The 26,859-nt window shown below is 42.7% G+C and overlaps 2 protein-coding genes across 6 annotated transcripts in view; one reads left to right on the top strand and one right to left on the bottom strand.

The window, feature by feature from the left end:
* Nucleotides 1–20,064: 20,064 nt before the first annotated feature.
* On the top strand, nt 20,065–20,485 carry LOC102771447 (40S ribosomal protein S27-like). Its single transcript, XM_006767711.2, has one exon. It carries the CDS (start codon nt 20,176–20,178, stop codon nt 20,425–20,427), a length of 252 nt encoding a protein of 83 aa, XP_006767774.1. The 5' UTR covers nt 20,065–20,175; the 3' UTR covers nt 20,428–20,485.
* Nucleotides 20,486–23,823: 3,338 nt separating this feature from the next.
* DDHD1 (DDHD domain containing 1) overlaps nt 23,824–26,859 on the bottom strand; it is a 53,732-nt gene continuing 50,696 nt past the window's right edge. For 4 of the 5 annotated variants that reach the window (XM_006767705.2, XM_006767706.2, XM_006767709.2 and 1 more), the window contains one exon: nt 26,244–26,493. In XM_006767705.2, coding sequence (XP_006767768.1) covers nt 26,312–26,493 — 182 coding nt within the window. In that variant the 3' untranslated portion in view covers nt 26,244–26,311. Of the gene's footprint in view, nt 26,494–26,859 lie in introns of all 5 variants that reach the window. The other variant, XM_006767710.2, reaches the window with a different exon arrangement.

Here is a 26,859-nt window from a genome sequence, read left to right as displayed (position 1 = left end):
ACAACCAAACTCTGATCTACAAACACTAACACGGAGGGCTACGGAGGCAGCGAAGGTTGACGGGCTGGTGAAGACGTGGAGGACACCTGCAGGGGGTCTCAGGTGCCACGAGGTGGAATTCAACACGCCCTTGTCAGAAATGATGGAGACAGGATGCTTTGAGTTTCCAGGTGGCGCTGAGGAGTGGCAGGGACGGGGGTTTAAATAAAGGCACACACTCCTGCTATATGTGCAGGTCAGTCAGGGAAGTAGGGAAGGAAAAATACCCATGAATTGTGAATAGCCCCACAGTTGTTGATTGCTGCTGCCTGGGGTGCAAACAGGGCTGAAACATTACACACACACACTCACGCACACACACCCCTGTGTTACAAGGACAGGGGAGAATTTTTGCCAGCTGAGAACATCACTTTAGTTCCTTCACTCAAACCTCCTACAAATTGCTCTTCCAGGAATGCTCATCTGATGATCTCACGTCTGTTTCTGCCACACACTGCCGGTGTGCTCTTGGGGAGCTGTCTAACCTCTCCGTACCTTACTTCGCTCTTATGTAAAACAAAGATAATAATAGTATCCACCCTCCTAGGGCTCTTGTGATATATGTAAATTTTTGTGCCAAAAATTACATATACCAGATATACCTGAACATGCAAAGAACACTTCTGGTTAAGTACAGAAAAAACCATGGTCATTTTAAACAATAGAGACCTGAGAAATGCTGTGCACAGTGGCCTTGGTGCCTCCCATGTTCTTCCTTTCTGAATGGGAGTGTGTCTAGCCGCCATCCTGTGCCTGGCCACCACTGGCCGTGTTAGGCGCAGAGGCAGGTGACTTGTCACAGTAGTCCCATAGGTCCCCGGGGGGGAGGAACTGTGCTCCAGCTGTTGGACTTCGTGAGCTCCCTGAGGAGCCTCAGCCACACTTGGCTTCAGATGACGAGATCCTGAACTTCCAATGGGATGAGACTGTTGGAGAACTCGAGAGGAGACAGGTGCATGTTGCCTGCGGGAGGGACTTGGATCACCGAGGGCCAGGGGGTGGACAGACTCCGGGATGACTCACTCCAGTGAGCCCCCACCTCCTGGTACTCACTCCCCGTGTCACCCCCTCCTCTTGAGCGTGACTGGGACCTGTGGGTTGCTCTGGCCACCAGACTCTGGCACAGGTGATGGAATGCTTCTTTCGTACATTGCATAAGATGGATAAGATGGCAACTTCCATCTTGCTAGTGGACTCTACGGACTCCCTCCCTTGCTGGCTTTGATGAAGCGAGCTGCATATGCAGGGGCCCAGGGGGCAAGGAACTTCCAGTGGCCCCAGCAGCCAGACGGCAAGGAGCTGAGCCCTCAGCCGGACAACCTACAAGAGACTGGATCCTGCCACAGGATCAGAACAGACAGTGCAGTGGAGAATGGGCAGAGAAGGCAGGTCACAGAACAGAACGTGCCAGGGCTCACAAACATCGATAAAACCGCTCAGTGCCACTTGCAATAAGAAAAAACCAAAGTAAAATGACAATAAGATACCATTTTTTAACCTACCAATTGACAGAGGTTGGATAACCCTGTGCTGAGGAATAGGGGAAATGGGCCCTCCCACGTATGTGAATATAAATCGGTATAGTCTCCAAGGAGGGCAATTTCATAAAATATCTACCAAAACACGACACAGCAATCCCATTTCTAGAAATTTTACCTACATATATACCTGCCCATGATATATGTTCAAAGATATTCACTGAAGCACAGCTGTAATAGGAAAGACCGAAAAGAACCAACATGTGTATTAACAGGGTTCTGTTTAAATATCTAGTTAAAATAAATAAACGAGAGAGTCCTGTTTGTACAGATATGAAACGGTTCCCAAGGTTGTTAAAAACAAAGAATGGAACATTGTGTAACATCTGTTATTGGTACCAAAATGTACATATATCAGACATGCTTGAACACGCAAAGAACAATTCCGGAAAAATACACAAGAAGCGGGTATCAGTCCTTGCTCCTGGGATGGAGAGCCAGGTGGCCAGGTGGGCAGAAGTGAGAGAGAAACTGCTTATTCTCTAGAGTCTTTAATATTTGAGATGAAAATTATAAATGTATCCTCTATTCGTAGCTAATAAAAAGTTAAAGCGAGGTTTTTGACATCAAATGCCCTCTCCCGGGCTTAAAGGGAGGAGTACCTCCAGGCAGCAAGAAAGTGACTGAATGGCCCCTCTGTTGGCACAGAAGGAGAGCACGGCCCACTGCGTTTTTAAAGGGCATCTTAAAATAGTTGCAAGGCCCAGTGGGCTGAGCCCTTCATGATTGTTGGTTAGAGGACGGCCAGGGATCATTTTCCACGCGCCAACTTGCAATTCTCTATATTCCAGAAGGTGGTTTTTCCTGTGAAATTTTTAGGATTTGGAGAATGTGGCTAGAAGAGCTGACAGCCCCACACGGAGCAGGTGGGGACGGATGCCTCGGAGGAGTGGTCCCCATACAGCTCTTCTCTTATATATATTTTTTCTCTCCTCATTCCAGCCAATGCCACTGCTCCTCTTCCCTGGGTCCAGCCTGCAGCACGGGCCCTGCAGCTGCTGCCACGGCCCCTCCTTCCTCTTCCCCCTCTAAGTCTGGATCGGTCCTTGCTGGCACCTCTGCAGCTGTGACTCATTGCAAATGCTTTGCATTCCTGGATGTTCTGCAGGGTTTTGGGTCTCCCCTGTGGCTTGAAGCATTAGGCAAGTTGAAAGCAAATTGAAAAAGGGGCTCCACAGCTGCCAAAACATTGCAAGGATGAGGGGGAAATTGTTGGGGAAACTGGAAAGGTTTTGTGCTGCCAGGACCCCAGCCAGCCGCTCCCTGGCGTGGGCCTGCTGGTAACTTGATCAGGGCTGGGGACGGTGGAGGCTGAGTCAGGGGGTTGTGCAGCCCGCGAGGCCCATTCACACATCTAGAAGCACCGTGCGCCATCTGGAGACCATCTCCATTTGTCTGGGAGGGACTGTGCTGAAGCTGCTGAAAAGCAGAAATGTGCGTCTCATTCAGAAATGTTTTCATTATTAGTTTACCTTTAATTCCTTGGAATTATTTTGTTAGCTTGTTCCTCCTCCCTGCCACCTTGGCCATACACAATTTATGTTTATATTCAGATCCATTGACATCAACTATGAAAACAGTAGTGGGTTTTTTACCCCTTAAAGCTATGGAACCCAATGTTGAAGACTTTGTGTAAAAGAGATCAATGCCAAACTGCCCGGGTTAATGACACAGAGATGGGTAGGTGATGGGGGAGGGAAAAGTCCTGCCCACTCACCTTCACCTTCTTTTCTTCCCTGTTCCACTATGCAGACTCCAATGGGGCATAATTAAAAAAGTCTTTTAAATAAATTGTATCAAGATAAATTTACATAGAGTAAAATACAGTTTGATGAGTTTGGGCAAATTTATTTACTCATGTAAGGCATTGTTTGACACCACTGGCTAGCTCTGGCTGGATAGCTCAGTTGGTTAGTGTCATCCTGATATGCCACAGTTGTGGGTTCAATCTCCAGTCAGGGCACATACAAGGATCAACCAATGAATGCATAAATAAGTGGAACAACAAATCGATGTGTTTTTTTTTTCTTTCTAAAAAAAAAATCAATCAATAATGAAAATAAAAGAGAAACCACCAGCTTAGTAGATATAAACACAATAGAACAAATGTACATTTTTAAAGGGGGATCAACAGAATTTAATATTTGCCTATGCTGTCCTAACCCCAATGGTGTGATATCATCACACTAGGCCCCTTTACTACCAAACAAATAATACTATTCAATTTAGTTTCATTTGGATTTCATAAAAGAACACACTTGGATTTTATAGAAAACAAAATTGAAGTGAAATGGAAAGAAATGCTCAATTTCCAATAATTTTTTTCTTCTTTATGAGAAATATTAACTCCTAAAAGATCCCCCCCCCCCCCCCGCTTTTTTTTTTTTCTTTTTTTGTGAGAGAGGGGGAAGAAGAGGGAGAAAGAAACATTGATAGGCTGCTTCCTGCACGCCCCCTAGTGGAGATCAAGCCGGCAATCCAGGCATGTGCCCTGATCTGGAATGGAACCAACAACCTTTTGGTGCATGGGATGACACCCAACCAACTGGCCATACCAGCCAGGGCCTAAAAGATCTTTTAGAGAGATTTTGAAAGTCATTATTTTTTGTTTGAACCAGATGTTTTAATTTCATACACTGATTGACCCCTTCTATAAATGATGGAGATAATACATTCTCCCATCTTCATTTCTTCTCTTCCCAACTTTTTTTTTTTTTTTTTTTTTATTTGTGGACATTTTAATGAACTTCCCTCCATGTAGCTTCAAGCTACCAGGACACAGGCCCCACCAACACCCTTAATCTTCTCCTCAGCTCTTCTGCTGAAGAATTTGGCCTTCACAATGACAGGCAGCTTTGGGAACTTTCTCTTCCCCAGAACGTTGTAGTAGCTGATCTCACCACATCGATGATAGGAGCAGCTCCAGTCTTGCTTTGGGCAGCATTTACCTGTCTGTTCACTCTGGTCTGATCTCACCACATCGATGATAGGAGCAGCTACAGTCTTGTTTTGCCAGCATTTACCTGTGCCTGTTCACTGACCAAGCTCCACAGTTTATCACGGTTGACAGTTGGGCAGAAGCTCTGGTTCCTCTTTAAGTGGTAGTGCCGCATACCAACTTTCCCAAAGTAACCTGGGTGATATTTGTCGAAGTTGATCCTGTGATGATGCATGCCACCAGCATTACTGCAGCTTATCACCCATCCCCCACCCCCCAAACCCGCGTGCTTCCTGTGCTTGCCGATGCAGCCGTGGCTGTGGCTCATGTGACCCCAAAGTTTTTGGGTCCTCCCCAGTCTGGATGGCATGTCTGTGGCCGAGCTGCAAGAGCTCGCCTCAACTTTTATACTATTATTTTATATCAGTGAGTTTGTAACATTAACATTCTCTTCAGTGATAGTCCACCAGTTGGTACTGGTTTACATTTAAATGGATTTGGTATTCCCAAAAGCCCTTTACATGGCTTCAGTGTGCCTTCTTTTTCTCATTTTAATTCTCTTGAATGCCAGGAGGTCAGCAAGTAGTTTTTCTGAGAGAGGTTCATGGGTGCTGTGGTTCCTGACTTTTATGTGTTTAGGAAAATCTGTTTTGCATGCATACCAGAATGACCACTTATTTGGAGATAAGATATTCTTGGGTTGCACTCCTTTAAGTCATTGCTTCTGTTTACTGCCATCCCCAGTAGATAATTTGATACTGCTTGTCTCAATGCCCGAAGGAATCCTTTATTTTTGAATTTCAATAGGTAGGCCAACATGTATCTCAGTATTGGGTATTCTTCCAGGTTGAAGTTTTCTGATACACAATATGTTTTTTAACTCTGCAGACTCAGTTTTCTTTGTCTCAGGGAGATTCTCTTGAATATTTTTGTTTAATTTGATGGGTTTAATATTTCAGGGACATCATTTGTGATTATATTAGATAATCTGTAGTCTCCATTACCTACCTCCTTCTTTCTACTTATTCTAGCAACCTACATTTATTGTGATTACTCAAATCTTTGTGCTGGAAGCCAATTCCAGCATGACAGCAGGGCTGAATCTGGGAATGGCTGAAGGCATTTCCCCAAACCTGAATAGGATACATTAAATTGACTGTTTGCTGCCAGACAGCTCAGGGCATCTTAATCTACATGTTATTGCCTCCTACTGGCTAAACACCTGAACAGCCGTAGGCTAGTTCTCCCCATTCTGACAATGGACTCTGTATACAAAACCCTGACCCTTTGAAGTGTATATCTCCACCTTGCCTCAGGACAATTTGTGCTGATAAAAAGCATGGGGTCCTGAGGAGCCTAGTTTAAAAACTAATGCCTTTCAAAATTATGCTTCATCTCTAGACCCTTATTTAATCTACGCGCAGCCTTCTCCAGATTTCCTGAACCCTTCTTAATGCTGGAACAAGAACTCTGGCACCTTTGCTCTATGTTAGCTCTTTTTTAAAATATATTTTTATTGATTTCAGAGAGGAAGGGAGAGGGAGAGAGAGAGAGAAACATCAATGATGAGAGAGAATCATAGACCGGCTGCCCCCTACTGGGCATTGAGTCCACAACCCGAGCACGTACCCTTGATTGGAATTGAACCCCGAGACCCTTCAGTCCGCAGGCCGATGCTCTATCCACAGCTAGGGCTAAACCTTTCTTAATATTTGTTATTTAAGTGTCAGGATGGAGGTGTGTATATAGGTGAGTAGGCAACCAGGAGAACCATAGCTGTTTGGACAACCATTTCTTAAAGATTAATGTGTGGTTCTCAAACCAGAGGGAAGCCTGGTCACAATGCTTACTTCTGATCCTATGCTGTGCAATCCGTTGGTTGAGTCTAGAGAAACTCAAAAGACTAGGTTAGAAAGTGTATAACAACAGAAACTTGGGAATGAAAACTATCTAACTGGATGGTAGAATGAATCATTACTTGAAATATATTATTCTCAAGTGATGAATCCAAATTAACCAAATGAAAATGTACATATAGTAGATATTTATAATGTGGGTTGCCCAGTGTCCAACACGTTCATATTTGGAAAGAACCCTAAGAGAATAATAAGAAAGCAGGCTTCATCTTGGAGGAAAAATGGGTAGTTATCTCCTTGGGAGCGTGAACCAGGGTAAGACCTAAGCACAGCCTATTAAATACTGCCCCCAGGGACTTTATATCCTGAGAGGGTGATGACAAGGCTCAGGTCATTTAGGGACTCTTCAGGCTCGGTCCACAGGGAGTAGAGTCTGGAAGGACAAGATGCAAAACTAAAGCACAGGGGGTAGGTATCCAGGGGTGTTGATACCAGTTAGGGGTGGTGAGTGCCTTGCTGGCCAGTGGCATGTCTTGAGCAGCCTGTTCCCATGGTGACAACTTGTCTGAGCTTTGCCTCTTTTGTCCTATCTGATCCACTTCCACCTTTCTTTGATTCTAGAAGTTACCACATACCCATCTAGTATATTCCATTTCTGCCTAAGGAACTGTAGTTGGCTTCTGTTATTTACAATCAAAGACCTTGACAAGCACAATATATTTGAGGTTAGGATCCAAAACTCAACTGAGAAGACCTGGATATTGGCCATTAGTGTGAAAAAGACCTAGACATTTTAGTGCACTGTGATGTAATGGGTGTCAATAAAGTGGCTACGGTGGGCAGGACAAGGACGGTCAGAGCCTACTTCTTCATTCTCTTGGTCTTATTAACTACAACTAGAATATATTTAACTGGTCAAGGGTTTTATTTTAAGGCAGAAAGGGACAAATTAAAATGTGTACAGTTGGAGTTATGTTACCACTGCAATAATTTCATGAAAACGTAATGGTACCAAAGCAGATGCAAAGTGGCCTTAAAAACAGAACAACATCCCACACACGTTCTTGGCTGTGCGTGTGTATTCCAAAAAGTGAGGGAAAGTGAGAGCTGAGACTTTCCAGATGGGACAAGGATGAGAAATGAGTGTCGTGTGAACACTAACTTCCAACCAGACTAGAAAACACTTTCCTCTCAGGAACACTTATTCATGGGATGCAGATATCTTCTTCCCACAAAGTGTTCGTAAACTAACTACTTGTACCAGAGACTCCAGATGACTTACTGTTTCTCATCCTCAGAGAAAAAATACAAAATCTAAATTTACTGCAATGTTCCAAAGGTATACTATTGTATTCTTGCTTTGCCTTCTGGTCTTCAATGTGTTCAAAGGAGCGATAAGCCCCAAATCCTGTTCTTTCCTTGCAACATCATAATACACCGAAGGCCACATCTATCATCACAGTGTCTCTGAGGAGAATGTTGATTATTTCGAATTTGCTATTTCAAGTAAGAAATAATAAATGTATCTCATTTGTGCACATATTACTTGCACATTTCTTCCAAATTCTATGTGGAATGTAAGAATTAAAATAATTGAGGATATTCTGCATTTGCTAGAAATCAAAATCTCTGAAGGCAATTAAGCAATTTTGCTAGCTCTTATGTAAACTGGTTCTCCTACTCCCAGAGCCCACTGGCATCAAGAATCGAGAGAAGTGGAGAAATGGAGGCCTCTCCACCTCCAACTCTCCTTGGCAGAGCAGGCAGGACCAAGGCGTCCCCTTGGGAAATACAATCGGGATTCAGTACTGGCAGAATTTAGGGAGCCAAACAAGAGCTTCATTCAGGCTCATGAGGGTTTCTACAAATAATGTTGCTGTGAGAATCTTTCTGACTACTGAGCATGCATATTAACCAGTTTAACTTTTGTTTCTTGTTTTTAGTTATGACAAATAATCTGGGTCAAGCCATTCCCCCTTCTCCCTGCCCTGTCTTGTGACACATATTTCCACAAAGTCCGATTGAGACTAGTAGAGCCATCTGCACCAATAGGACAGGCTGTGAGCTCCTTCAGGTAGAGAGCAGTGGAGAGAGGGAAGCTTGGCTTACTGAGTTTTCTCTCTCCAGCACTTTGGACAGTCACAAGTACAAAGTAAAAGGCTGTTAGATTGACTTGAATTAAAAGGAACAGAACTGGTTCATTATAATATCAAAGCCACACACACAAACAAGGAATACCGGCTAGGTTGCTAAAGAATTAAATTAATAGATATAGCCACTTCTTGGCAGGGAGAGAAGCTAGAGATGTACTTTTTCTTGATCTGCAGATTATAGCTTGACCCATCTATCATAATAAAAGCCAAATAAGCTAATTAGACCGGATGTACTTCTGGATGACCTTCTGGATGAAGCCAGGGCTGCGAGGGAAGCCTAGGTCCCGGGTGCTAGAGGGAAGCTGGTGCCAGCAGCTGGGGGTAGGAAGGCCTACTCTTGCATGAATTTCGTGCATCGGGCCTCTAGTTATATAATAATTTATTAAGATATTAGGGAACAGGAGAAGGCCATTTTAAAGAAAGTCAATAAAAAGTGTCTTTTAAAAAAATTTTTTTTTTTTTTTTTACTTCAACTGTCATATTAGGTTTGAAGCCCTGGAGGCTCGCATTAAGCCCTGGAGGCTTGAATCGTTGTCTTGACTGTCAAGATCTACGAAGAACACAGGCAGAAACACGGAAAGGACAAAGCTCTCAAGTGCCATTTGCTGATGAGCATTGACCAGAGGAAAAAGATGCTCAAACACCTCCTAAGACCAACTACAGTGTCTTAGAGACGACATGCATGGGGATTGAGTACACCTTCACCCTCTGTACTGGCGAAAAGCCCACCGCTGGGTGACCTAGAGGGCTCTGTGCATGTGGGTTTACCAGGAGGTTCAAACGCTGAAGAAGCAAAAAAGGGCCTTGAAAGCAGCACAGCCTGGAAACAAGGCCAGATGAACCCAATAAGTTCTTCCAAAGGCAGACCAGAGGCAATCAAGGAAAAGCAATAAATTTTGTTCAAGTTTTTTTAAAAAGGGGGAAAACAATGAGGGAAAACCAGCACCACAAGATAGCATAACATTATAAAACTGTACCAAAACAGTGTGCTCTGTGAATGAAGCCAGTGGTATCCATTCCAGAATCCAGAAATAGACTTACACATGATAATGTTAGCATGATAAAAATGGCATTTTAATTAAATAGGGGAAGGATTGATTATCCCATAAAAAATGTTTCAACAGTTAACTGAGTATGGGAAGAAAATACTTCACTCTGTATACCAATGTAAATTTGAAATAGATCAGCAGATTTAAATGTCAACAAACTGATTCATAAACGTACTAGGAAAAAAAACATGGAAATATTTTTACGAGTAAATACTTAGGAAGTTCTTTGGAGAGAGAATTTAAGAAGTTCTTTGAAGGAAGCAAGTATTTAAAAAACATCTCAGGAAAGTCCTAAGAAGTTTAATTTCCTGATTAAGAATTGGAGACTGGGTGAGCTTATATTTCTGAACGTTTACTCTTGAGAAAGGAGTGGGGAATACCAAGCACTACCGTTTGCCTGCTTAATGCTGTTGATATAGAAATGTATTGCCTATTTCATAATCTCATTGTGCAGGTTTTGAGTGGAGGGTGGTGTCACCCAGATGTCAGTGAGATTACTTTCTCCCTTGAAATTCAAAGGAAATTATTTGAGCCCTTGTGTTCCTCCTCAGGGAACTCTAGGTAATTTAAGCAATTTCCAATCACCTCAGGATTTGAAGAATTACTTTGATTTATCAACTGTTTTTGCTTTACCATATGCTTTTACTATTCTACATTTCTTTGTCCCAAGTGAGGAATATCAGCCCTTTCCCCACTGTTCCCCTTAAATTATCATTCACCCAGGCATCTGTGTGTGCAGCAAACTTTACAGAGGTTGCTTGGTTTCCATTTCCCAGGCCTGCCTTTGAATATCCCAAAACTTGTTAGTGTGTTTTGCAAAAACTATGGCTCCTCTAAGGGAATGTGAACCTTGAGGCTGCAAGGTGGAGTACTGGCAAATACTTTTTCTTTGGCTTTTATGTAAAGTTGGGAGCAAATATTCCCCCACTGGTAGTGGCTACAGTCAGTTTTTAAAAAATATATATTTTTGTTGATTTTAGAGAGGATGGGAGAGAGAGAGAGATAGAAACATCAATGATGAGTGAGAATCATTGATCATTTGCCTCCTGCACACCCACTACTGGGGATCAAGCCTGCAACCTGAGCATGTGCCCTGACCAGAAATCCAACTGTGACCTAATGGTTCATAGGTCGATGCTCAACCCTTAAGCCACTCCAGCCAGGCAGTTTTAATATTACATAATTTGCTTCTTCTCCATCATAGGAAGAACTTGATTTCATAGTCATCTGGATACATTTCCCCCCATTGCCTAACATTATCTATACTAATAAAAGGGTAATATGCTAATTAGACTGGGAGACCTTCCGGGAGACCTTCCGGACAAAGCCATGGTGGCGGGGCCGGTGGTGGGGCCGAGGCAGAGGCGGTTAGGGGCAATCAGGCCAGGAGGGGGGGGCAGTTGGGGGCAAGAGGCTGGCTGGTGGGGCAGTTGGGGGCAATCACACCGTCAGGGGAGGCAGTTGGGGGTGAGCAGGCTGGCAGGCAGAGTGGTTAGGGACAATTAGATAGGCAGGCAGGTGAGCAGTGGGGCAGTTGGGGGCAATCAGGCTGGCAGAAGGGGGCAGTTGGGGCTGAGCAGGCCAGCAGGGGGGATAGTTGGGGGTGAGCAGGCCAGCATGGGGGGCAGTTGGGGGCTAGCAGGCCGGCAGGGGCATGCAGTTGGGGGCAATCAGGCTGGCAGGGGTGGGGCAGTTAGGAGCGATCAGGCCAGAAGTGGGGGCAATTGGGTGCAATCATGCAGGCAGGCAGGTGAGCAGTTAGGAGCCAGCGGTCCCAGATTGCAAGAGGGATGTCTGACTGCCAGTTTATGTCCAATCAGTTGGACATCCTCCAAGGGGTCCCAGATTGGAGAGGGTGCAGGCCAAGCTGAGGGACACTGCCCCCCTCCCCCCACCCTTGTGCATGAATTTTGTTTACCAGGCCACTAGTTCACCACATAAAAGAAATGAACAATTCAAAGGTACAAAACGACAAACTCATTATGGAGTTCCCAGGTCCATGAGAAAGTACTTGATCTAAACTCTATTGAGCATATTTAAATACAATTTTTATAATGTTTGGACCACTCAAAGCCTAGGGTTCATGGGCAAGTGCTATGATTTTAAAAGTTATTTAGGTTATTAGATTGACTTACAGCCATGTCTGGGCCAACTTCTGTTACTGAAGTTCTTTCAGAATGCTCAGATAGACAGTTAAATCATCTTACTTTTAAAGATCCTGATCCTTTATTTCTCTAAATGTCTGGGAAAGATACTTCTTTCCTATTTCTTACATTCTACAATCTCCCATATTGCTCAATACTCTCAAAAGAAGAAGGGTATTTAGATGGTGGTAAGTTTATCAGGGTTGTATTGTTTGTTGTTTCTTAAAAACATACACACCCACTTTGGGATAGGTAACTCATGCATACAATTAAAAATTCAAAAGGCACAAAAGACTATATGGCTAAAAGTGGTCTCCTTCCCCACTTATCCTTCAGTTATCTAGTTCTCATTTGCAGAGAAAGCCACGAGGATTAGTTTATCTTCTAGAGGTATTTTCTCTTACCCCCACTCCCCACAATAGTATACATCCTATACTCTACACTCTGTATTCTATACATACTGTTCTGCATTTTGGTTTTCACTTAACCATGTGGCCTGAGGATTGTTTCATGCCTGTACTCATAGAACTGCCTTACCTTTAATTTTCTTAATGTTTAAGCTGCACATCATTCCACTTTATGGAGGTAACATCATTTATTTAATCATTCCCACTCAATGGCCATTTACACTGCTTATAATCTTTTGCTGTCACCAATTCTGCAATGAATTACTTTATGTGTAGGTCATTTTGCTAGTGTGAGAATATCTGAAGGATAACTTTGCAAAAGCAGAATTGCTGAGTTAAAGGGTATGGGCATTTTCAATTTTAATAGCTATCACCGAACTGCCCTCCAAAGGGGCTGTACCTGTTCACATTTCCACTAGCACACATCTGAGAGTACCTGTTTCCCACTACCTTGACCATCAGAGCATGTTATCGAGCATTTTGAACTTTGTCATTCTTATAGATGAAAAGGGGTATCTTGTCCTTTCAATTTAGATTCTTCTTCCTTAAAATGTCATCTTCCTCATATACTAAATCTGTCTATTTGATGCAGTTCTGGTTTTTCTTAGTGTATTCCTCTGGTCTCTCTTGTCATATACCGTTACTCTCTGATCACGGCAGCTTTGTGCTATGTCTTACTCTATAGTAGGTATAAATCACCCTTATTACATTTCTTTCCCCTAAGAAGTTTCCTGGCTATCCTTGCTTTTTTTTTTTTTCCTATATGAATTTGAGAAAGTTTTTCTGGCTTCCAAAAAAAATCCTGTTGCATTTTTATTGAGATCGCATCACCATTGATAGATTATTTAGGAATACTGTGACTCACTTGTTAAAGCTTATTAAAGGCTTACCATTTCTTGTGCATATCTTCTGAGTCCTGTCTTCTTTGTGCTTATAACAACATCTTAAGGAAAATGTTTTCTTATTCATTCTTCACAGCATCTTTGAAAACAGGGAAGATAGAAGGTAAGGGATTAGCCCGATTACATTTGATAGAAAGCCCTAATCCAGTTTTATACCTAGTATTTGGTAATGCCTCACCAGTAGGTTTCATTCAAATTCAAACTCTCCTACCCATATGCAAACACCTGTCTGCGGTGTGTTTCTTGCATCATGATCTGTGGCCCAGCGCTGTTGAATGCATTTTGATCACTGAGTAACCATCTCAAAAGAATTTTGAAACCAGAATTGGCTTGAATGCTGTACAATAACACCCAGGATCCTGGCCTATTTCCCAGAATTCTCTTTTGGTTTCCTAGCAAGTTTGGTCATGCCTGGGAATTTGCTGAAGATGGTACTTGGACCAGTGACTTCCTGAATGTGACATTGGGATTAATGGCATTTGTCTGCCCGAGGGATTTAGGACTATGATTTTTAGACATACTGAAGTCTTTACTGACCTGGTGCTCAGGCAGCCACGGTATAGGGTACAGACAGGAAGGGAAGTTTGTGAATTGATTATGGAAGGCAAAGATCTTGAGGGACAACATTCTGTTGCAAATACTGAGTTACATACCTGGGCACGCTGGCATTGTAGCTGGAGGATCGTCAAGTCTTTAAATAAATAACCGAAGGATTTAAAAACTGTCTTTATGCCACCCTTGCTTGACAACTGGCCGCTCGCTAAAGGTCAGCCAAGACTTGATAAATAGTTGATTATGTGCAGCAACCTGGGCACTTCCTACCGTCACCCCAGTTCAGTTAATACGGGGAGGGCGGAGAAAGAGCTTGCATTCGTTGCTGAATTAGTCAGGACACACGTATGTGTTGACATATGTCTCTGAGTGTATTTTTGGATTACATTTTCACCACAAATATTGTTTTCATAATTTTGTGTTTAGTCAACACTCTTCTCTTCAGTGCCATGTGCAATTAAGAGCCTACTTAGGTAAACTATTTTTTAACATGTAGAGCAGTATGATATAGGTAACGTCTGAGGTTTTTGCTACCACATAAATGAGAACATTCTTTAGCTGGTTCCTCTGTAACAAAAGGACTACTGTGTTCTAAGCTGGAATGTTATGCAAGAATTTGAACAGCATAGTTTACTGAAGGCTCAGCCTGTTTAGTGCCATACCAGAAAGTAGGACAAAGGCCAACAGCAAAAATGTGGGGCAAGTTTTAAGCAATGAAGTTAAAGGCACATGGACGTTGAAGTATTTAATTCTCAAGGCTAAGACCAGGCTGTACAATCTAGCTATAAAAGTATTCAGATGAGCCATGAACGGCGTAGCTATTCGATTCAATGATCTCACTGCTGAGCATTAAGAGTGTTGCCGAAATCATGAAACCCCTCCGAACAGAGAATGGTGACGGTGTCATATATCACTTGCCTTTTATTCCCACTATAATGGTAACACGTTAGGCTATCAGTATTAACGATTTTTAAATGAGAAATGGATAGCAAAAGTAAACGAGGCATATGTCAATTTCAAGTCTAGACAAATAACATAACACCAATTTTAAGGTTCTGATATTAATAAGATTGTTGTATCAACCAAGTCACATGAGACATACTTTTCTACTAACATGACTGTGCTCCTGAGTCTTAAAATTTGCCTTAAGTATCATTAAGTTCTGTGGGCACAGGATTCTACAAATCTCAGATGAGTAGAAACCTGAGTCTGACAAGCCTCTCAGAGTAACTAAAACATGATTTAAACGAACGGGCGTTCTAGTTTCTCTTGGTGACAATTTTTCACTCCCCTAGGGACCCTGTACAGCTGAGAACCTGAGTGCCTTTATCTAAATTAATCATTCGAGAGAACTGCCCGAAAGGTTTCAGGGTCTGAATTCTGTAAAAGATGGGGGATTATGACAGATTACAATACAGGCTATTTTCAGCCTTCTTAAACCTGGGGAATGTGGCCTGACCATCCCCGGGACTATTTCACTCCTGGGTAAGAATATTTAGCGGCTGTTTGTGCTGCAAGGAGCACAGATAAGATTACATTCCTTGGGCAACTCACTTGTGAAGACACGGGTCCTCCTCACAGCTGACGTAGGCCAAGCAGGAAGCGCTGGCTCTGGTTTATTCTTCTCAGGAAATAGGCTCCTTTCTCTCCCAGGTGCCGGCACTGTGGGTGTTCTCCCCAGACCACCAGCGGGAGGGTTAGCTAGGAGTCGGACACAGATACCCTGCTCAGGCCTCGACCTAGAGACGGGTGTGTGGGGTCTGGTCCCAAGGCCCACCTGGAACGCGCGGGAGGTGGCGGGCACAGGTTTAAGCGCTGACTCCCACTCACAGGTGTGAGTGCTGCCTCCCACGCAGCCACGCCACCATCATCTTGCAGCTGTGTGACGGGGGCTTTACCTGAACTTTCCCGTCCCTTGCTTGGTTTCCTTGCTGGAAAAGAAGGCCTAACTACAATATGGACCTCATAGGGGTACTGTGCACGTGGAATGAGAAAACACACCCAAGGCATCTAGAGCAGCAGACCCGTCCATGCTAACAGTGACTTTAATAGCCACACGATTGAAGATTTAATCAAGCTGGCAAGCTAGTCAGCCTCCACCCTGTATATGGAGACGTATTCTTGAATCTTTTCAGTTAAGAGGGGGAAACGTGAGCAGAGAAACCTTCAAAACAGAGGGTAGTAGCAAATCTTTATAAGCATATATCTGGTTGAGAAAAGTTCCCAGGATTTGAGGTGTCAGAAACGAATGTCCAACTTGGCGTTACTCTGAGGAGTGGGCTCAGACAGCCCCCAGAGATGCCCTCTGCTGCCTAGGCAACGGGCCACTCGCACCACCTGTGTGAGGGCTCCCTCCTGGATTTGCGCTGTGCTGCGATCCTTCCCCACAGAAGTCATCTTTAGTACACTACAGCCAGTCAGCCATGAGAGGCAGAGGTTTTGTGGAGGGGCTTATCTTGGGGTGCACTTATATGGAGGTACAAACTGGTGATCTTTAGCCTCCAAAAGGTTGTGATCCTAAAGTTAATGGCTATTTGACACTTAATGTGTCCATTTTTTCCCCCTGCCCCAGACAGTCCCCCAGCCTCCCCTATCCCCCAGTGTCCCATGTCCATCAGTTATGCTTATATGCATGCTACATTCCCTTCTTTATAAATAAAACACAAAACGTGGTAGTGTCTCTCACTAAGGCAAATTAATTGACCAACTCTCACTTCCCATGAACTCCATCTTTTCTTTGCAAGTCCTCCCTTCCATAACGTTTCAGTTGCAGAGGTTAAGTCTTAAATTACTGTCTGGTATAGAGAGCTGGAAGGAATTAGAAACACACTGAAGACCTCCCCGCCCCCCCACCCCTCAATCGTGAATGCAGTGAATACTTCAAAATAAGTAAAATTTCAATAAGTGGGGGGAAACAGCAAATGCCGGGGTGAGAGGACAGCAAACACAAAGGTAGAGAGCCGTGCACGTGTGTGGTTATGCTTAGGGAACAGCATATGGCAAGAAGGAAGTACTTCTTGGTCAGTAGGGAACTGTCACTGAGTCACTGTGTGGCACAGGCTGGGGAGTGCCTGTAATTCCAAACATGTAGTTAGGCGTTTTCGATTTTCACAGGACAGTCTTTGAAAATGGTACACCCAGTTCTATTTGCAAGCTCATCCTGATGTGTCCTTCATGCTCTTCTGCTGCATCGTAGAGCTATTTTAATCCCTTTCTTTAGTTGTGAGCAAAGCAAGGTCCCTTTTGTCTGATCCCAGGTAGTTTACCTTTTCTCAAGGTTTCTTCCCATGCAGCAATTTCCATGGATTTTGGACATGTAATTTTCCTACACAGTGTAAACTCCATGAAAGCAGGAGTGTTCATATTTTTAAACGCATATCATAGTACCAGTCCAGATGTACATAATTGAATAAACTGAAGCACCTATGAGGTGATGCCCTGTGAAGGTCCCAGGGTCATTAAGGTATGCTCCCTACCTTCAAAGAACTTGCAAAGGAGTTGGAATGAGACCTGTAATCAAACCCCAAATCAAGGCAAAAGGCATGCAGTGCAGCTACTGAGGCATTGTTAATGGTGGCACTAGGTACTGAATACATCTCCCCACATTCACATGTTGAGACCAAATCCTTACTGTGATAGTTTGGAGGTGGAGCCTTTGGGAAGTGATTAGGTCATGAAGGTAGAGGATGAATGGGATTAGTGCCCTATAACAGGGACTCCAAAGAGATCCCAGTGCCTTCTGGCATGTGAGGTTCCAGGGAGAAGATGACAGCTGGGAGATGGAGGGCTCTCACAAACTTCGAATCTGCTGGTGCCATGATCTGGGACTTCCCAGCCTCCACGACTGTGAGAAATGTTTATATATATATAAACTGAATGGACTATGACAGGAGGTTCAGAAGCGGTTATTAATTTCAGAGGATTGAAGAAAGGCTTCATGAGACGCTGCCCTCAAGGACAGAATTCCCACTAGGGATATGCAGGTGATTTTTGTCCAAATGATGACTAACTTGAACTCTTCTGGATCCAAGAGATAGAAACCCACTCAAAAGAGCTTAGGCTAATAAAGTCATAACTGGGAAATCTAGGGCGGCATTTGCGTCAGCTCCCCAAGACCTCCTGCCCTGTCCCTGTGCATAAACTGCCTTCTCCCCCACAGCAGGTGGACATAGTCTGTGTTGCAGGAAAAAGGATGGAACCTGGCCACTGATAGCTCCATGCTCGTATCACACCATGTGCCACTGGATTATACTGAATAGCCGTAGAAGGCTATCCGCATTTCAGGGCCAGCAAATAAAATCTTACGGAGGCTGCTGCTTGGTCTCGTTTGGGTCACGTGCCCATCTCTGGGCTCATGCTGGCTCATGGGGCGGGAAGTATGGTACTTCTCACCTGGTCATGTACACAGTGCTGTACCTGAGCTGTGCTAAACAGGGACTGACACAAAGCAGAGCATAATTTAACCAGGGGTGAGGAAAGCTGCAAAGACTGTTCTAGGATCGACACTTATTAGACCCGGATGGTGTAAGCAGGAGACGGGGAGGAGAGGAGCCAGGAGAAATAGTTTGCTGGGCAGACAAAAACAACAGGTGAGCACTACAGTAACTAAAATGCATGCACAATGAGGAGAACGGCTTGCAGTTTGCTGCGACAGAAATCTGACTGCTGAAGACAGGCAGTGGCACACTAGGCCAGAGTTGGACTGGGCGGTGGGGAACCTCCAATGGTAAATGCAGCTGTCAGAGGGCTTCAGTCGAGGGGATGCTGTGATCAGACATATAGCACCCTATTCCCCTTTCGCAGAAACAGCTTCTGGGGTAACTTTTCTGAAATGTCTAAGTTGTCAGACCCTCACGATCATGCACCAAGTCTCTTTCCTTCCCCACATTTGCCATTTCTTCCTCCCATCCTCACATTGTTCCACCTCAATTCTACATAATCCCTACATCCTGGACATTTCTTTTCCAATCTAATACCACCATTTCAGGGAATGACCTTGTCTAGCCCTGTAGTTCCTGGGTTCTTACATGCATCTAAAGTCCCACTGTTCAGCCAGCCGGTGTGGCTTGGAGGTTGAGCATCAACCTATGATCCAGGAGGTCACAGTTCTACTCCCCGTCAGAGCACCTGCCTGGGTTGCGGGCTGATCCCCAGTGAGGGGTGTACAGGAGGCAGCCGATCGATGATTCTCTCTCATCATTTATGTTTCTATCTCTCCTTCTCCCTTCTTCTCTGAAATCAATAAAAATATAATTTAAAAAATCCCACAGTCTGGCGCCACTTAAAGGGTGGGGAATGGGAAGGTAAATGGAGATGCAGCAGTAGTTGCAATCTGCATGGGTTTTTGGGCTTGATTTCCCACTGGTCAACCCACATTCAGATTAGCCTGAGGACTACATCATCTTTTGAAGCCTGAACTGAGAAGTTGTGAATGGATTATACTCTGTAAGATCAGAATGTGCCCATCTTTTCCTATATGCATACTTTATCCTCTGATGTTCTTGAGCGAGGCAGTGTGCCACCACGGCCACCGACCCTCCTAGGAGGTTGGTGACGACAGCTCATCAGTAGGTAGATTTTAATATTCATTCTTCATAAACTTTTTGGGAGGATTACCAGGAACTGTAGAGTCAGGAGGATTATATTCTCAAGAATGCTTAGGTCAGCCTATTCTCGTAGGCTGTTTACTATAGGCACAATTACTTGCTTTTGGTGAATGAGGTGACAAACTGATCAATTTGGCTAGAGAAACACAGTATAATCCAGAAAATTACCTCTCACTGCCTTAAAATTATTCAGTGTTCTCAGTAGAGTGTCAGCTCGTGCACCCAAGGGTCACAGGTTTGATCCCAGACCCCAGGGGGGGTGCGTGTGGGAGGCAACCAATTGATGTCTCTCTCTCGCATCCATGTTTCTCTCTTTCTCTCCCCTTTCCTCCTTACCTTCCATTCTCTCTAGAAATCAATGGAAAAATATCCTCAGATGAGGATTAACAACAAAAAGAAATTATTCAGTGTGCATGTACTAGTTCCAATTGAGAAATATAAAAACCAGACAATTCGAAAATCAGAGTTACGGTGTGTTTTTCCCATGCAAACTGATCACTCCAGAGATAAAAACAGGAATAATCCTTCAGTAAAACTGAGGAGTTGAGAAAATTAACCTGCCTTGACTATTGAAAAGGAAAGGTAACAGCCCTCACCGGTTTGGCTCAGTGGATAGAGTGTCAGCCTTTGGACTCAAGGGTCCCAGGTTTGATTCCGGTCAAGGGCATGCACCTTGGTTGCGGGCACATCCCCAGTAGGGGGTGTGCAGGAGGCAGCTGGTGGATGTTTCTCCCTCATCGATGTTGATGTTTCTAACTCTCTATCCCTCTCCCGTCCTCTCTGTAAAAAAATCAATAAAATATATTAAAAATAATAATAATAAACAGGAAAGGTAACAAAGGAAAGGAAAAAGAAAAAGGCCACTTTCTTAGTTGGTACCACAGTCATGGACAGCGAGTAGTACTGTTAAAGAGAGTGACCGTAAGAAGAGGCCACAGAAGCTGAGAAAAGAAAACACGCCTTCGGGCGGTGACGACCTCCCCACGACAATATGCCTCTCGCTAAGGAGCGTCTCCATCCCTCCCCGGAAGAGAAGAGGACACACAAGCAGCAGCGTCTGGTGCAGAGCCCCAGTTCCTACTTCATGGCTGCGAAATGCCCAGGATGCCATAAAACCGCCGCCATCTGCAGCCACACACGAACGGCAGTTTTGTGGGTTGGTTGCTCCATTGCTCTCTGTCCGCCAACAGGAGGAAAAGCAAGGCTTACAGAAGGATGCCCCATCAGAAGGAAGCAGCACTAAAAGCACCTCTAATCAAGATGAGTGGGAAACCACCCCAATAAACACATTTTGGATAAAAGAAATAGAGAAAACACCTTCGGGGTCTCAGGAGAGTCACAGTGCCAGCTGCTTCAGAGAAATGTACCTACGAGCAAAGAGCAAAAGACTCCCCGGGCTCTTCCTGGCAGAGCTGTATGTACTATGAGAGCCATAGAACCAGAAAATGGTCACACCTTTAACAAAAGCTCACAGGAAAGAGATCAAGCAAAGATGGTAGTGGGTGTGGGTGCAGCCAAGGGAAGAGATGAATGGTGCTCATGGATATCTGATGTCGGCAGGAGAGAGCATTAAAGGTGAAGTGTTAATATACTTGTTTTCATCTGACTCCAACAGAAGACCAGATGTGATCTTCCTAAAGAATAGCTTTCCAACACATCCTGACAAGTGCAGGGTGGGGAGGAAGCAAGTTGCACCCTGTTATGTGTAAATGAAAAACCATAAGGTAACAGACAATACTAAGCACACTCCCACCCTTCTTCAAACACAAAGACAGAGGAAAAGTCTAATTTGCCAAGAGACTATTTTTGGGGAGAACACACACACACACACACACACACACACACACACACACACACACACACACGAGGAGCAGCAAAACCTTTTCTCCCATTCTCCAAAATGTGTAGCACTTAGAACTTAAAATTCCTATTAATTTATTTTGTAACTGTTTTATTTTTTTTTTAAATATATTTTATTGATTTTTTACAGAGAGGAAAGGAGAGAGATAGAGTTAGAAACATCGATGAGAGAAATACATCGATCAGCTGCCTCCTGCACATCTCCTACTGGGGATGTGCCCGCAACCCAGGCACATGCCCTTGACCGGAATCGAACCTGGGACCTTTCAGTCCACAGGCTGACGCTCTATCCCACTGAGCCAAACCGGATTCGGCTATTTTGTAACTGTTTTAAAAGGGTCCTGCTTATAATACATTGATAAAAGGCTACATATAAACATGATGAGAAGAAACGGAAGGAACATTGAACATTTTACACTATGCAACTTGTCTCCCTATCAAATTTGCGTTGGTCACCGGAGTGAAAAACACAATGTTCCCAGGGCATTTTTATTTTTTCACCCTTTCGCTTTTCTTTTTCCTGTAGGAGGGTCTGGGAACAGACGGGACCCCCGGGGAACTCAAGCCTGGAGGTATTCTGAGCTTGCAACACCTAAAGCAACAGATTAGGGAGGAGGCGCAAAAACAGAGGGGCCATTTCTACCTTTAGGAATTCCCTGTCTACCAGGGGAAGGAAGTAGGCAGTGTGGTCTTAGACATAGCTGGCAATTAGGACAAGGTTCTAATTCTGTCTTTAGCTGGCCATGTGATCTTAAAGGGTAGGAGGGGCCACTTGTCAAATGAAGTATTCACACCAAGGGATGATGCTTCATAATGAAGAAATTAAGTGTGGTCAGCAATTCTCTAAGTATATTCCATTTTTTAAAAAGTCTGGTTAAATAAGTTTAGAAAAACTTTCCTTCCCTCCTCCCTCCCCCATAGCACCAGAGTCACACTGCATTTAGTGTGTCAAAGGCTCCCAAAGCCTTGTTGTAAAGGAACCTTTTAAATCTGGCATTTCCCAACTTACTGTCTGAGATGACTTGTTAACCTCTGCAGAGCATGCTTTGGAAAATGATTCCTATACCCCTTCCAGCTCCAGAATCCTGCTGTTCATGACGTTCTTCCTTGGAGATGCCACCTCTTCCCCCCTTCTGTTGTGTAGTCAGCCTTTCATCGACTCTTTGGGCTGAACCTAATGCACCATCCCATCACTTTCCTTTTCATGGCCTCTATGTCATTTAAATGCTCGCATGGAACTAAAATAGGGTGTGCAGCGTGGTGGCTCAGTGGTTGAATGATTCCCTATCAGGGCATATGCCCAGGTTGTGAGCTCAATCCCCAGTGTGGGGCATTCAGGAGGCAGCCAATTAATGGTTCTCGCTCATCGTTGATATTTCTACCTCTCTCCATCTCCTTTCCTCTCTGAAATCAATAAAAATATACTTAAAAAAACAACAGGGTTGGACTAGATGACCTCTAAAATTTGTTCTAACACTGAAATTTTAAGATTTTTGGAAAATGATCACAAGCATCCACTAAAGTATGAAACAGGACATACATACCCGGGCTGTTCCCATCACAGCACGAATATTTACAAACTGAGACCTTTGAGATGAAATCCTGTATCCTGCCATTCTGTATACTAGTACTACCCTAAGCTCAATACTATAAACATTTCCTTGGCAACTTCTTTCTGCCCTTGGCTGATGCAAAAGGAGAAGTGAGGGAGATGGTGTGGGAGTTCCCTAGACCCATCCTCGAGGTAACAGAGTTCAATGGGGATGCTTCCTGCCAAGTGTGCTTTGTTTTTCATGTAGGCAAAGGATTATAAAATGCTAGGGAACTATAATACTGCCCATACCTAACCACAAAGATATTTAATGCAAGCGTTTCCAATTCAGCCAGGGCACCACCTGATTCCTGGCAGAGGCTGAGGCCTAGAGATGGCAGCAGAGCTAGGTAAGAGGCACACGGTTTAGTCAAATTCTAGTTCTCCAGTGTCTGACTGCCATTTCCTCTTTGTACTTTGCCCTGACCCTTCTTTAACACACCCCCCCTTTTTTACCCTCATTTCCATGCTAACAAAAGATTATTTAAAAAAAACACAGTAAAACATACTCAAATTCGTTTCTGCCATTGTCCCAAAGCCTTATTAGTATCTGGAAAGACAGAAATATTAACTAACGTAATTAAACAAACAGAAATTCACTAATTTCCCCTACTCCAGGCCTTCCAATGAAACCCCTAGAGTAGGTCTGACTCCATAGCAGTGCATGGGGGCACTGGCCACGACACTGCACTGGCAACTTTTCTTTTCCTGTCTACTCTTCGCAGGAACACAGACCTGGGACGTGGGGTTTTGAACCAATGCCTTGGAGAGCAGGATGCTTCAGCCGCAATAGAAACACAGCAAGGAAGAGAATGTTTACATGTCACTGAGGGCTTCCACAGAACATGTTTAGTGTGAGAATTTTCAAAGGCTGACAGATGCAGTTTGACAGAAATAAATAAAACGTAAGATTCCTACGGCTTGCTTCACATATAAAGGAGTAGTTATTGGAAAAGAGTATACTTTGTAATTATGTTTATATCCAGTGACACTGGATTGTAAGTATAATTACTATTGAAAATAAAGTTATGAACTAAGAAAAGGCTAATTTTAAAGTAAAAATAAAGCAAGATTTAATCCAAAACATTCTCCTTATTTTAAGTTTAAATAACCCTGGGGAATCTAACTGGATTAAAATTGAACGATCTAACCAGTATTCAGAAGAATCATCATAGCATATACACAAAATAGAGAATAAAATTTTAATGGTATCAAAAACAAATTTTTGGCCAATTTAGTACTTGCTGGAATAAAGTTGTAAAATGTTACTCAGTAACTGACTTAGCTTCTAAATCAAGCCAGAATCATACATATTCTGTATATTACTTGAGTATACACAAGTACATTACATGATAACATGCAGACATAGAAACAAGAAGGGTGCCGTTGAAATCAGAATTGCCATCTCTGTTGATGAAGTAATGAACTGAAAACAAAACGCCTGTCCAGTAATCTGGAATATCTCATTTTGAAAAGGGGGCTTTGAATGTTGTTCCTTTCAAGGATTCAAATTCCATGTGGTTAAGTTTGATTTTGTTTTCTGACTATGAAAAAAGGGAAACAGATATATTCCTACAGTTATGGGAATATAATTTTCTTTTTCCTCAATATTAAACTTAAATGTTTGATAGGCTTTCTTCTCATGTAAAAAGGGCTCTTCGCACTCTAGTGGTTAAGAATGAATTCCTTAAAGCTCTTAGGCATTTGAGTGCCATACCACCCACAGCAACGTATGCTCAAGCACATTTAATAACAGTCATATGAGATGTGTTTAACTTTCCTGAGAACTAAGTTATACCTAGGAAATAAGCAGGGTATGAAAATGACCTGAGTTCACAGGAATCTCTAAATTCAGAAGAGATTACTTCAGCTTTGCTAAGATCTCATCAAAAGCCTTTTAGAGCAAGAGTTTCTTAGTCACTTATTTGGTCATGGAGCCTTGGAATCTTTTTAAACATTAAAAAGGAGTGTTTTATGTTGTGCAAATTCAATGAAAGGCCAAAATAGACAAGAGGACTGATGGTGCTGAGTAAAACCTACAGGTAAGCCACAGATCCCACTGCCTTATAAAGAAAGAAGGCGAGATGTGCAACTGGCCAACTGTGCACCAGGCTAACGGTTTCTGGAAGCTAGAAAGATCCTTGTGCGGTAAGTGAAGACAGCACCTTAAGTGGAACCTAGTGGAAGCCACTCAGAAGTGAGGGATGGTTGTGGCAGAGACGGCTACTGATCCCCTCTAGGTGACTCTTCCTTTGTGTGTGAGAACCCAAGAACGTGTAAGACAAGCAGAGTAAAATATGAGCTTCAGCCATTTCTCCAAATTATGAATTGCAACTTCTGTTACTGTTTGCAAACTACTAAGAGGTAACCTGTGAATTATTAGTCACTGCTATCAAAGAATATGGTCTGGCTTCAATCTGAGCTCTTCTGATTTGCTCTGTTATCTAATTCAAGGCACTTTACATGTTTTGGTGCCTTAGTGTATTAACATGTAACATGAGAAAAACACTCATTTACTTACCTCGAGGAGTTACTACATAGATTACTGACTCTTAAAGCACTTTGAGCTCCTCAGATGAAAAGCACTGTGGAAATGATTAAGCTGAGGAAAACTCTTCTAATTCCTTGGAATTCTTATCTATTGTGCCTTATGTCTCAATCATGTTTTCTGAAACACTTTTAAAATAGAACCTGTTAGTGGCACTCTGTCCCTTTATATATGTTGTTTGGCACATAGATGTTTATATATTTAAAATAGTTGTCATACTCCTGATTCCAAAGAAGTTTACTAAATTTTCCAATAAAGTTAATGAAATGTACTCCTTGTGGAGTACTATGTTAAGTTTAGAACACTTTAGTTTTCTCTGAGATACATGTGACATAATAAAAAGTTCTGTTTTTTTTTCCAAAATAATTCAACTAGTGTTATTTGTGTGAAACTACAAGTTTTTAATGAAAAAAAAATACGCAAGGTATGCCACAGTGTCTATATATTCATCTGAAGAGTACAAAGATGACGTTCTGAAAAAAAGAAAAGATCTTAACACTATAGAAAATAAATGTTTTTCTTAAATTGTTCAAAGAAAACATTTAAAAAAGTGATGTTTCATACATTGAAATAAAGCAATTTGTCAGAGATAATAAATTATAAATACAGTAGTCCAAATATTGTTTCTTTTTTAGCATTAGTTTTGCTACAAGTTAAATTTAAAACATTAAATGTTATACTCTTCTTTCAAAGGAATTGTGGAAATCTAAAACAATGATACCATCTTATGATCTTTACATAGAATATACTACATTGTGACCATTTTAGACTTATAACATATTTTGGTTAATACATTACATTCAACCCATTAATATGCCTTTATATTTGGGAGAAATTAGATTGCGATTTATAACCTTGAAGTTCACCCAAATGTTCCTTACTTCCAGGTCTTGCTTAATTCTCTGCAAGGGGTTCTATCAGACTCATAATTAAAATGATGAAAATTGTAAATTACTTCTTTTTGACTGAAAAATGTTTTGTTTTTAAATAAAATAAAGTGCTTTTAAATTCAAATATTTCTTGCTCTAAACAAAACTGAAACATACTTAAACCTGAAATCTCTGTATCTTGACACACATATTTTAATAGAAAAAAATCATTATTGGGCCATTAACGTCCTTCACAAGTTCAAATTGGATCTAAATCGGGTTTTGCATTATTATCGTGCTCATGTTTGTACATGAAGGTTAAAAGAAAGAGGGCAACATCCAAGGATGACCAATAGGCAGTATGTGACGTGACAGCTGACCAATAGCGGCTCTCCACAAGTCCTTCTCTGAGTTCAAAGTCAATTCTGTGATCCAATTCCACTAAAAAAAAAAGAGTAAAACAAACGAATAAATATTACAATAAAATAGGTTCCATATAGACTTACGAGTCGAGGATAAAAATTTAGCTAATAGAAGTGATTCTTCTAATGATAAATATGTATATATATTTTAAAGTGACTTTCCACTCTAATTACATGGGAAAAACACTCAGAAGAGCCTTATTACCTCAGGATTCTATGTGGTGAGTCCTTTCTTTGTGTTCCCAGGTTAATATGAAATAATAATTGAAGAAAACAAACAAAAATTCACTGCCAGGCCAGTGTGGCTTAGTGGTTGAGCGTCAACCCATGAGCCAGGAGGTCATGATTCCATTCCCGGTCAGGGCACATGCCCAGGTTGCAGGAT

The sequence above is a fragment of the Myotis davidii genome, unplaced genomic scaffold (genome assembly GCF_000327345.1).
Source record: "Myotis davidii unplaced genomic scaffold, ASM32734v1 scaffold281, whole genome shotgun sequence".
Taxonomy (NCBI): Eukaryota; Metazoa; Chordata; class Mammalia; order Chiroptera; family Vespertilionidae; genus Myotis; species Myotis davidii.
The sequence above is the reverse complement of the archived record's forward strand: the minus strand, read 5'-3'. Positions and strand labels throughout refer to the sequence as shown.

Coding starts and splice junctions, on each gene's coding strand:
- LOC102771447 (XM_006767711.2), top strand. CDS start 20,176: ATGCCTCTCGCTAAGGAGCGTCTCCATCCCTCCCCGGAAGAGAAGAGG.